This window comes from Heteronotia binoei, chromosome 7 (assembly GCF_032191835.1).
Source record: "Heteronotia binoei isolate CCM8104 ecotype False Entrance Well chromosome 7, APGP_CSIRO_Hbin_v1, whole genome shotgun sequence".
Lineage (NCBI taxonomy): Eukaryota > Metazoa > Chordata > Lepidosauria > Squamata > Gekkonidae > Heteronotia > Heteronotia binoei.
Window position 1 is genome coordinate 135,047,883 of NC_083229.1, and position 12,465 is coordinate 135,060,347.

General features: G+C 51.9%; 1 protein-coding gene across 1 annotated transcript in view; it reads left to right on the forward strand.

The window, feature by feature from the left end:
- DNAH5 (dynein axonemal heavy chain 5) overlaps positions 1-12,465 on the forward strand; it is a 266,064-nt gene that overhangs the window by 90,109 nt on the left and 163,490 nt on the right. Inside the window, exons 27-28 of the mRNA XM_060244379.1 lie at positions 693-931; positions 2,125-2,365. Of these exons, the coding sequence (XP_060100362.1) occupies positions 693-931; positions 2,125-2,365 (480 nt within the window). The remainder of the gene's footprint in view (positions 1-692; positions 932-2,124; positions 2,366-12,465) is intronic.

The window sequence follows — 12,465 nt, forward strand, 5'->3', positions numbered from 1 at the left end:
GAGATCATCTCTAGGAAAGGAAAAGAAAACCTGTGACAAATCTTGCCTCTTGATTCTGGGCTCTTTTTAGCTCAACAACATCAACAAAGACAAGCCTTTATTGGCATATATCAGATTAGGAATAAGGCAAAAAAGAGATACAGAAATAACAAAATAAACCAGTCATGTACAGCTATACATTAGACAATCAATCCTTGATTACCATAAGAATAAAGCAACCTTTTCAGTTATTTCAGATGACAAATCATTCAGAAGATGGCTGAATACCTTTGCAGCATCCGAGCAACTTGTCATATTAAGCAGAATTGGGTCTAGAAACTGAAGGCGTATAGTAGCATATTGGGAGCAGTAAAGAAGAATATGGGACACTGAATCAACTTGTTTTAAGTTGCATGTACAAAGTCTTAATTAGAGTGGGATTTTTTTTATCTACCATATGTAACTGCTGATGGGATAGTATTACATCTGACAAGAGTAAATGCTCTGCACAATTGTGGAACATGTAGAGTTGATAGATAAGAAGGCAGATGACCAATAATTGGGGACTTTTAGCTCTTTGGGTAGCCAGTGGGAAATGTGGGCTACCAGTTGGCCAAGCCTCTTTTAGATTAGCACCCTCTGAGCTGGTTGAATGTTATTGCTTATGAGTTCAAACCCCTTGAGCACGCTGACTTCTCATATTTAAACCCTAGAATCGGTTTGACAACCTTTATCGCAAATACATCACCTACACAGGGGGTGAAGAGCTTTTTGGCTTGCCTGTTACTCAGTATCCCCAGCTCCTTGAGATAAAGAAGCAGCTGAACTTGTTACAGAAACTTTACAGCTTGTACAACAGTGTCATTGACACAGTGAATGGCTACCATGACATCCTCTGGTCGGAAGTGAACATTGAGAAAATTAACAACGAACTCCTGGATTTTCAGAACAGGTGGGGACATGTGGGGAGGTTCAGCCTGCATTGATCAAGAGTTTCCTCAAATTCTGCTGAGTCTGGGAAGGGGAAGAGATAGATATGCTCTTCCCAGCTTTCAGGTACACATCTGGAAGAGCAACAGAAGGAAGATTGAACCTCAGTTAATTGTGTTTTAGTTAAATACCCTTCTTTCCAGTGCTGTTGGGCAGTGTCTTTAATTCGTTTCACTTTTCATGATTTTGACACATCTGACAATCCCAAAGTATTTTGGTTCTTCCTTTACTGTATATAAATGGAAGAAATGGATTATGGGACCCATTTTAAAAAGGATTAGTTAACTCTAAATTGCTCCCCTCCCACTGCAGACAGTAATTTAATACACAGTAGACACATGTGTCCATTTGGCAAATAAGATCTGCCACATCTGACAATCCCAAAGTATTTTGGTTCTTCCTTTACTGACTAGATGTATTTTGTATATAAATGGAAGAAATGGATTATGGGACCCCTTTTAAAAAGGGTTAGTTAACTCTTAACTGCTCCCCTCCCACTGCAGATAGTAATTTAATACACAGTAGACACATGTGTCCATTTGGCAAATAAGATTGGAATCATAAAGACAAAAACAAATTGTTGAAGGTGTTTTCCTTTGAGCATATAAGTTTTTAATTCATTTTTCTAGTAATTTTAATGTTGCATCTTTGTATCTTTTTATGTAAAATATTTAATAATAATATAGATGCATTTGAGAGAACAAATTTTTATCACTTCCTCTAGGGAAACAAGGTTTGTATGCCATTCATTAATTTAAACAGATCAGTTAATCCGGGTGCTGGTCTTTTTGAAGTTTTGCCTGGATGGGCATTTATCAAATGCTATCTTGTTACCAAAACAAAGTTTGAGTCCAGCAGTACCTTTAAGACTGACAAAGTTTTGATCTGGGTATAAGCTTTTGTGTGCACACATATGCATGCACACGAAAGCTCATCATACTTTGAATAAAACTTGGTTGGTCTTAAAGGTGCCTGACTGGGCTCTAACTTTGTTTTGCTGCTTCAGACCAAAGCAGGTACTCACCTGAATCTGTCTTGCTAGCAGATTGTCTTATTGGGTTGTATAGCATTTTGTATATGGAGAAGTGCTTTGTGAATTAACATGTTTGAAATCACTGTTAAAAATATTTGGGGATTTATGTCGTGTCCCTTTAGATGTCGAAAGCTCCCGCGAGCTCTGAAGGAGTGGCAGGCATTCCTGGATCTCAAGAAGACCATTGATGATTTCAATGAGTGTTGCCCTTTGCTTGAGCTGATGTCCAATAAAGCCATGATGGCGCGTCATTGGAAGCAAATCACCACTCTCACAGGCCACAATTTCGATGTAGAAAATGAGACTTTCAGACTCAGAAACATCATGGAAGCCCCTCTGTTGAAATTCAAAGAAGAGATAGAGGTATTTATGTTTGCAGGACTGTATTAGCAACAGACATAACAGCACCTTTTAGTACTGAGAGATAAGGTATTAAGTCAGGGGCCATAGATCAGTGATAGAGCATCTGCTTGATATGCAGAAGGTCCCAGGTTCAATCCCTGGCAGCATCTCCAGTTAAAAAAGGACCAGGTAGCAAGGGATGGGAAAGCCCTTTCTCTGCCTGAGACCCTGAAAAGTCCCTGCCAGTCTGAATAGGCAACACTGGACTAACAAACAGATTCACTTTAGGGCAGCTTCATGTGTCCAGGAGAAAGTAAAAAGGCACTTGGGTCTGATCCACTGCCCATGCCTCACAACAGAGGGAAAGCTGAAATGTGGGGCACGTGTAGTCCAAGCCTTCTTGGTTATGGAAAGCTGGAAAACAGAATACCTTTGCTTCTGCTGAAACCCATCTCATGGCAGCAGCCAGTGTTTGACTGACACTTGGACCAGGCTGTGATAGTGAGAAGAAAAGTGTTCCACAACCAGCCAGTAGGAGAGTGGGAGCCAGGAAACAGATCTATGCTTGAGAGTGAAAAACTTTATTCATTAGTGCATTACACATGTTAAATATTATTATTATTCACTATCCTTCTTTGGGTGAATTCTCAGATCTTCGTGGTCTCTGTGCTTCACACCCATGGGATAGTGCACCTGCGCTGATCCCGAATCGGTACCTGAAAAGCCCAGGATTTTTCCATGCTCGGCACCAATGGGCATTCACAGGCGTCCCAGTACGCATGCTCACCGGTGCCAGTGTGGGGATCCCGCCAGTTCTTTTCTGACCGCCGCGCGGAGAGGTTCCTTTCTAGTGTCCCCGGTCGGTGAGAGGTTTTTGGCCTTTGCCTTTCTCGTTGTACATAGCCCGTTTGTTGTTTTCTTTGGTGTAGTTAGTTAGATAGATAGTTAGTTTTTTTTGTTTAAAGTTTTTTCCGTGTTTGTTTGTCGGACTGCCCTTTGGGGCTTTCCCTCCATCTGTTTTCCCCCAGTTTTTGCCCTCAGAGGACTCTGAGCGAGTTTTTTGGCGGCTGGTGTCTATGGACAGTCGCTGAGGGTTTTTCAAGCGTTGCCGTTCCTGCGGGAAGAAGATTGCCCCCCCAGACGGCTATTCTTTGTGTCTTCTCTGCTTGGGTGAAGCGCACCATGTGGAGGCCTGCCCACACTGTCTCCGCTTCTTTAAGCAAATGCAGAAGAACCAGGCTGCGTGGCTTTCGGCAGCCTTAACTGAGTCAGCACTCCGCCCTCAGAGGTCGGCACCGGGCCCATCGGCATCAACAATGGCGGACACCCCAGCCCCGGCGGTCACATCGGCCAATGCGACCCTGATTGCGACCGAATTGCCGGTAGAGCGAGGCTCCTCCACCAAATGGTCCCATGACAGATCGGTGGACACGCCCACCAAGAAGCATCGAGATCACTCGGGGATCCGAGCATCTACTTCTAAGAAGGCCAAGTCGAAGGAGAAGCGGAAGAGGCCCCACACTCCATCACCTTCACCAGATGCTTCGGCACCGACGACCTCCGAGCCGCCGAGGAAGATCCTGGCTTCCCCACGCCGTAGCCCATCGACATCAAGAGGCAGTATTCAGCAGCCCCGCCTCTTGATGTCAGAGCAGGAGATCGACCTTACCCAGTGGTCCTCGTCATCTGGGTCGCAACGTCGGAGTGGCAGCGAGTCGATCTCGGAGCTGGAGGCATCGGCGCTGATGGACCCGGTTACGCTGATAGGACCCAGAGGCCGATGGGAGTTAAAGCCTCCCTTTGAACCACGCCATTTCCCACCGCTGCCACCGTGGGAGCAGCGTTGTTGGCAGCCGGCCTACTCGTACCTCTACCCTACGTACCAGTGGTACCCACCGAGGGAGTTTCCGGAGTGGGAGCAGCAGTTGGAGGTGTCCTGCATGTCCCGGGTCTCGCATCACTCCCGAAAACCATTGGCATTGGCATTGATCCCTCTGGAGAGGCGCATCATTCCGATCGAACCTCCTCGGCGGCCGCCGATTCGGTCGCCGTTGCGGGAATCGACGCCGATCCTTTCAGAACACTGCTCATCGGAAGTCTTCCTCGTCGGAGAGTGACGCCCCTGCCTTGGAGCCCTCGCCAGGTTCCCAGATGGCCGAAGATCTTCCAATTTCGCCGTCAGAGGATCTGAAGTCTTATGGAGACCTAGTGAGGAGAATGGCTGCCACCCTTTCCCTGCCTGTGACACAGCCCCAATCAGTCGTGGATGATAATGTATTCGACATTATGCAGAGGGACACATCCACAGCAATCGCTTTGCCGGTCACCAAAATGATTCTACAGGCAGTGAAGGAGCCATGGAAGAAGCCATCATCAACACCGGTGTCTTCTAGAAGGCTGGACCACATGTACAGGGTCCAGGAGATGGGGGCTGATTTCCTTTTCACTCATCCGAAGCCGAACTCAGTAGTCATCTAGTCTTCATCCAAGGCTCGCAAGGTCCACTCCTCCCCACCGGACAAGGAGGGGAAGAAGCTCGACAGCATGGGAAGGAAGGTGTACTCAGCAGGGGCCCTCGAAATAAAGGTATCTAACTATGCGGCTTGCATGGCTAGATACCAATACTCCGTATGGGAACAGCTCACCCCTCTCCTTTCCTCCCTCAGTGAGGATAAGAAGGCTGCTGCTAAGAAGCTGCAAAAGGAAGGCTTTGCTGTGGCCAAGCAGCAACTGGCTGCAGCAAAGCACATGGTAGACGTGTCGGCTAAGGCCATCACGTCTGCTGTGTGTATTCGCCGTCACTCGTGGCTGAGGTCGACTGCCCTGCAACAAGATACCAAGGCCTTTGTAGAGGACTTGCCTTTTGAGGGAGATGGCCTCTTCAGCACCACCACGGACGGTGCACTGCAGGAGTTCGACAAAAGCCTTAAGACTTCCAGGAACCTGGGTGTGCAGGCCACATCTAGAGCTCCCAGGACCAAGAAGTGGCACAAACCTTGGGCCAAGAAGCCCTACCAAAAGTTTTCTCCAGAGCAGCAATGGCGTCCCCACTCTACTCAGCTCGACAGGCCATCGTACTCGGGCAACAACAGGAACCACTATGGTTCGCAGTCCACGGGCAAGTCCAAGGGTGCCCGCCCTCAGAAGCAGGGCCTTTGACTTTCTTGTGGCACGCGTCATCGTCCCTACTGGTTTTTCTATCCGCCTTCGCTCTTTCCTGCCTGCCTGGGAGTTGATCTCCTCAGACACGTGGGCTCTGTCCATCATAGAAGAGGGCTACAAAATAGAGTTTGTTCAGATTCCGAACCAATCCGTGGTGATCACCACTCCCCCTTCCCCACCTCTGCTGGCAGAGGTGAACAGTCTCCTACAGAAACAAGCGATAGAAAAAGTTCCATTGGAGGCCAGGACGGGACGTTTTTACTCTCGCTATTTCCTGGTCCCCAAGAGGGACGGGGGCTTAAGACCAATTATGGATCTTCGGAATCTGAACAAATTTAGTCTGTACCAAAAGTTCAGAATGTCCACGCTGCAAACAATCCTGCCCCTCATCAATCAAGGGGACTGGATGGCAACTCTGGACCTCAAGGATGCCTACTTCCATGTCAGCATCCACCCGGCGTTCAGGCATTTCCTCAGGTTTGCAGTGGGTTCCCAGCACTTCCAGTTCAAAGCCCTTCCGTTCAGCCTGTCTACTGCACCTCGGGTGTTTATGAAGATGATGAGCGTTGTGGCTGCCCATCTTCGTCTCCAGGGAGTTGTTTTCCCATACATCGACAACTGGCTCCTTGTGGCGAAGTTGAGGGAAAGTTTGTCAACACACATTGCCATCACTCTGTGTCTTCTTGACACCCTGGGGTTGCAGGTCAATTTAGAGAAATCCCATCTCACTCCGTCAAGGACAGTGCAGTTCATAGGGGCTTTGCTGGATACAAATGAACATCGTGCATTCCTGCCTTCGCAGAGGGCAAAGGACATTGTCAGTCTGGTACAACTACTTCAAAGGCAAAAGTGGGGCACAGCGCAGCAGCTTCAGCGGATGCTGGGGCTGATGGCGGCGACGACAAGCGTGCTTCTGTTCGCGAAACTGAGGATGAGAGGTCTACAGTTGTGGTTTCTTCGCCAGTTTCGCCCGCTCAGAGACTCACCTCAGAAGAGGTTCACCATTCCATCCGAGACACTTCAAACGCTACAGTGGTGGGAGTCAGAGAACAACATTTGCCAAGGGGCTCCCTTCCACCTTCCAACTCCTGCTGTGACCATCACCACAGACGCTTCTTTGTGGGGCTGGGGGGCCACATGGAAGGCTTGTGTGTGGGGGGCCAGTGGCCGCCAAAACTGATTCAGTTCCATATAAACTATCTGGAGCTTCTGGCGATTCACTTTGCCCTGCGTTCTTTCTGCCCCCTAGTGGTGGGGAAGATGGTAGCACTGCTCATGGACAATACTACTGCCCTGTGCTACATCAACAGGCAGGGTGGGACAGTGTCTCGTTGGCTTTGCGCACTGGCGATGGATCTCTGGTTGGAGTGTCTACAGTACATCTTCGTAAAGGCGGCACACCTTCCGGGGGTCCTCAACCTCCAGGCAGACTCCATCAGCGGGGGGGGGGGCTTCCCCACACGAGTGGGAACTGCAGTGGCGCTTCCTGAAGCCAGTATTTCAGCGTTGGGGGTACTCGCAGCGGGATATCTTTGCCATGGTAGAGAACACGAAGTGCCCCATGTTCTGCTCCGGGGGGGGGGGGGGGCGGATCCAGCCAATCTAGGAGACGGACTCCTGCTTCCTTGGGAGGGTCAGTTCCTCTACATGTTCTCGCCCCTGCCGTTGTTGACGAAGGTGGTCAACAAAATTGCAAGGGAGAGGCCACGCTGCATCCTGGTGACTCCTTGGTGGCCCCGCCAGAACTGGTTCTCGATCCTGCTCCAACTGTCGGGGGGGGGGGGTGTCTTCTACCAGTTCCGAGCAGAGCCGGATCTTCTGTCAGCTCAGGGAGGGTATGTTCTCCATCACAACGTACCGCACCTGAAGCTGACAGCGTGGTTCATCAACCAGTAGGTTTCTCTAACAGGGTCCAGCAAGTTCTTATGAACAGTAGAAAGCCATCCACCCGTGCTTCCTATGACAGGAAGTGGCGGAAGTTTACTAAGTTTTTGGTTGACCCTTTAGTCTCGCCTAGTAAGGCGGGATTGTCGGCCATTTTTGATTTTTTGTTGTCCCTAGTGGATGCAGGCCTGGTTTTCTCCTCCATCAAAGTTTATTTGGCGGCAATATCTGCCTTCCATGATCTGGTGGAGGGGTACTCCGTTTTTGCACACCCTCAGTCCAAGAAATTTTTGAAGGGGTTGTTTAGGCTGCATCCACCATCAAGATCGCCCCCACAGTTGTGGGACTTGACTTTGGTGCTGGACAAACTAACCCGTCGCCCCTTTGAGCCGATGACCACATGCTCTTTGCAGCTCTTGTCATGGAAGACTGCATTTTTTGTTGCCATCACATCAGCACGCCGTGTTGGGGAGCTCACGGTGATGTGTTATGATTACCCTTATCTTGTTTTTAGAGAGGCTGGGGTTTCCATGGCTCCGGACATTAGTTTTCTTCCAAAGGTGGTCTCCCAGTTCCACCTCAATTTAGAACTTTGGTTGCCCACTTTTTACCCTAGCACTTCCTCGGACGAGGAACGTAGGTTGCATACTCTGGACGTTAAGCGTGCTTTACTGTTTTATTTGAATCGTTCAAGGGTTTTTTGTAAGGACAAGCAGCTTTTTGTTTCGTATGCTGCTCCCAAGTTAGGTTCCAGGATTTCGTCTCAGAGGCTCTCAGAATGGCTCACTGAGATGATTAAACTCTGTTATTTGTTGGCGAAGAAGCCTTTACCTGGGCCTGTTCGTGGACACTCCACAAGAGTGATGGCCACGTCGGTGGCGTTCCTGAGAGGTGTGTCCCTTTCCGATGGTCTCCTCCACATGCCTTCATGAAACACTACGCGCTGGACGTGCATGCTCAACAGAGGACTCGGTTGGGAACTGCGGTGCTGCAAGCTGTTTCTTCTGGTTGACTGTCTTCCCGCCTCCAGGTATGCTTTGCTTGCTAATCTCCCATGGGTGTGAAGCACAGAGACCACGAAGAAGATAGACAGGTTGCTTACCTGTAACTGTAGATCTTCGAGTAGTCATCTGTGCATTCACACTACCCACCCTCCTTCCCCACTGCTGACGGTCTCCCTCCAGTAGGGGCTTCCAGCGGTCAGGAAGGAACTGGCGGGATCCCCGGGGTCGGTGAGCATGCGTACTGGAACGCCTCCGCATGCCCATTGGCGCCGAGCGCGGAAAAATCCCGGGCTTTTCAGGTACCAATTCGGGGATCAGCGCAGGCGTACTATCCCATGGGTGTGAATGCACAGATGACCACTCGAAGATCTACAGTTACAGGTAAGCAATCTGTCTTTTCCATGTGTTTTCATAGATGCAGAGCTGATCAGTAGCTTGAATAGATCCAGATGTATCAGGAAACTTTAGAGTATTTTCTGGGCTGGTCTCTGGTTAGATTCTTGAAATTCAGATAGGGTGACCATAATGTCTGAAGGCCAGCCAGGGACACGTTGGGGGGGGGGAAGGTAGGGGTGCGCGCGCGCTTCGCGTGCGCGCCGCCGGAAACAGGAAGTGACGTCACTTCCGGTGATGTCATGCCACCACAGGAAACAGGAAGTGACATCACTTCCTGTGACATCATTCCCCCGCGTCACCTGCCGGAAATGGGAAGTGACATCACTTCCTGTGACATCATTTTCCCCAAATGACATCATTTCCCCCAAATGCCACTGCCGGAAACAGGAAGTGACTTCACAGCACTTCCTGTGACATCCCCAAAAATCCCCCAAATATCACCGCGGGAAACAATTTTGTTCTGAAATCCTGTATATACTTCATCAGTATATGGGATAAGGCACTTTCTCAACTGTGCTGCATAATGCAGCCTATTTATTTTGTCCTGTTTGCTCTGTTGGCTCTATCTGCGCCACCTTCATCACTTTCGGGGTGTGGATCCCCCAGTGGGGTGGTCTCCCGACTCCCTCCGCCGGCTGTTTCTGATAGCCCTGCGCCCCCTCTTTCATTTGATATGTGTCCCGTGCGGGTGCCACCCTCCCGCCGGGAGATGCCGCAAAATGAGCCCCCTTGAGGCTTATGGCGGCAGGGCTCGGGGGAAGCGAGCTAGACTGCTGTTCTTTTGAGGGGTTATAGAGTGTTTCGAGCCCGTCCCTGTGGCATCGGTCTCATCGTTGTGGGGCCCAGGGGGCCGGCGCAGCGGCACGCCGAAGCAGCCTGTCACTAATAACACAGGTCGAGATGCAGGACAGGAACCCGGAAGTGACCGACAGGCTGCTTCAGCGTGCCGCTGCGCCGGCCCCCTGGGCTATCAGAAACAGCCGGCGGAGGGAGTCACGAGACCACCCCACTGGGGGATCCACACCCCGAAAGTGATGAAGGTGGCGCAGACAGAGCCAACAGAGCCAACAGGACAAAATAAATAGGCTGCATTATGCAGCACAGTTGAGAAAGTGCCTTATCCCATATACTGATGAAGTAAATACAGGATCTGAGAACAAAATTGCACCAGAAGACACAAACACAAAGCTCCCTTACACTGAATCAGTGCTTGGGTCCACCAAAGTCAGTATTATCTACTCCAGTCACAAACACAAAGCTCCCTTACACTGAATCAGTGCTTGGGTCCACCAAAGTCAGTATTGTCACATAAGAGAAGCCCTGTTGGATCAGGCCAGTGGCCCATCCAGTCCAACACTCTGTGTCACATAAGAACATAAGAGAAGCCCTGTTGCATCAGGCCAGTGGCCCCTCCAGTCCAACACTCTGTGTAACATAAGAATATAAGAGAAGCCCTGTTGCATCAGGCCAGTGGCCCCTCCAGTCCAACACTCTGTGCCACATAAAAATATAAGAGAAGCCCTGTTGCATCAGACCAATGGCTCATCCACTCCACCACTCTGGTCACATAAGAACATAAGAGAAGCCCTGTTAGATCAGGCCAGTGGCCCCTCCAGTCCAACACTCTGTGTCACATAAGAACATAAGGAGGGAAGGAAGGGAGGAGGGAGGGAAGGGAGGGAAGGAAGGAAGGAAGGAAGGAAGGAAGGAAGGAAGGAAGGAAGGAAGGAAGGAAGGAAGGAAGGAAGGAAGGAAGGAAGGAAGGAAGGAAGGAAGGAAGGGGGAGGGAGGGAGGGAAGGAAGGGGGGAGGGAGGGAAGGAAGGAAGGAAGGGGGGAGGGAAGGAAGGAAGGAAGAAAGAAAGGAAGGGAGGAGGGAGGGAAGGAAGGAAGGGAAGGGAGTGAGGGAAGGAAGGAAGGGAAGGAAGGAAGAAAGGAAGGAAGGGAGGAGGGAGGGAAGGAAGGAAGGAAGGGAAGGGAGTGAGGGAAGGAAGGAAGGAAGGGAGGGAGGGAAGGAGGGAGGAGGGAGGGAAGAAAGGAAGGCCGCCCCCGCCCCCCCCGCTTTCGGCCCCCTTACCTGCTTCCAGGGCGGCGGCGGCGAGTCCTGCGGCGGCGGCCTCGCGGCGAGGGAGGGAGGGAGCTGCCGGCGCTGGCCTCTGGAGGCCTCCAGGGACCAGCGCCGGCTGCTCTGCGGCCTCTCCGCGGTCTCCGCTGGTCCCGGAAGGCCTTCCAGAGACTCTGGAAGGCCTTCCGGGACCAGCGCCGAGTGCTCCGCGGCCTCCCCGCGACCGGCGCTGGCCTCTGGAGGCCTCCAGGGACCAGCGCCGGCTGCTCTGCGGCCTCTCCGCGGTCTCCGCTGGTCCCGGAAGGCCTTCCAGAGACTCTGGAGGGCCTCCAGGGACCAGCGGAGGCCGCGGGGAGGCCTTCGCTGGTCGGCGCTGGTCCCGGAAGGCCTTCCAGAGGCTCTGGAAGGCCTTCAGGGACCAGCGCCGAGTGCTCCGCGGCGTCCCCGCGGCCTCCACTGGTCCCTGGAGGCCCTCCAGAGACACTGGAGGGCCTCCAGGGACCAGCGGAGGCCGCGGGGAGGCCTTCGCTGGTCGGCGCTGGTCCCGGAAGGCCTTCCAGAGGCTCTGGAAGGCCTTCCGGGACCAGCGCCGGGTGCTCCGCGGCCTCCCCGCGGCCTCCGCTGGTCCCTGGAGGCCCTCCAGAGACTCTGGAGGGCCTCCAGGGACCAGCGGAGGCCGCGGGGAGGCCTTCGCTGGTCGGCGCTGGTCCCGGATGGCCTTCCAGAGGCTCTGGAAGGCCTTCCGGGACCAGCGCAGGGTGCTCCGCGGCCTCCGCTGGTCGCTGGAGGCCCTCCAGAGTCTCTGGAGGGCTTCCAGCGACCAGCGGAGGCCACGGAGAGGCCTCCACCACCGCCGCCGGGCCCCGCGCGCGGGCGGGTAAGGCGGCGAGTGAGGGAGGGAGCGTCCCTGCGCGTGCGCAGGGACGCTCCCTCCCTCACTCGCCGCCTTCCCCGCCGGCGCCCGCGGCCCACCGCCTCCGGGGCTGGCTAAACCGGGACCTCTAAATGGTCCCGGTATAGCCAGCCCGGGAGGCGGGAATAGGGGGCCAGAACCGGGACATTCCCGGGCTCCCGGGACAGTCTGGCCACCCTAAATTCAGAGGGTGCCCTTCAACACTTCCAGAAGGGAATCATGGCAGGAAGGCGATATGTCTTGGATTGGGAAGGGTGGTGTTGGCGAGGGCTTGGCCTCTGGTGATTTGATAGCTATGTAATGAATACAAGCAATAATTGCCAGAACAGTTAAAAGTTTAACTACCATAAATGGGCAAGCTGAAATTATGTGAAAAATTGGAGGAGCTGCAGTTGTGACCCACTCTTGACTCCATTCCTGAGGGAATCATAATGTATCATAATGCCCCTGTATAAATAGATGGTGAGGTCTCATTTGGAATACTTTGTGCAATTCTGGTCACCGGACCTGAAAAAGGATATTATAGCACTGGAAAAAGTGCAGAAAAGGGCAACTAGAATGATTACAGGTTTGGAACACTTTCCCTATGAAGAAAGGTTAAAACGCTTGGGGCTCTTTAGCTTGGAGAAACGTCGACTGCGGGGTGACATGATAGAGGTTTACAAGATTATGCATGGGATGGAGAAGGTAGAGAAAGAA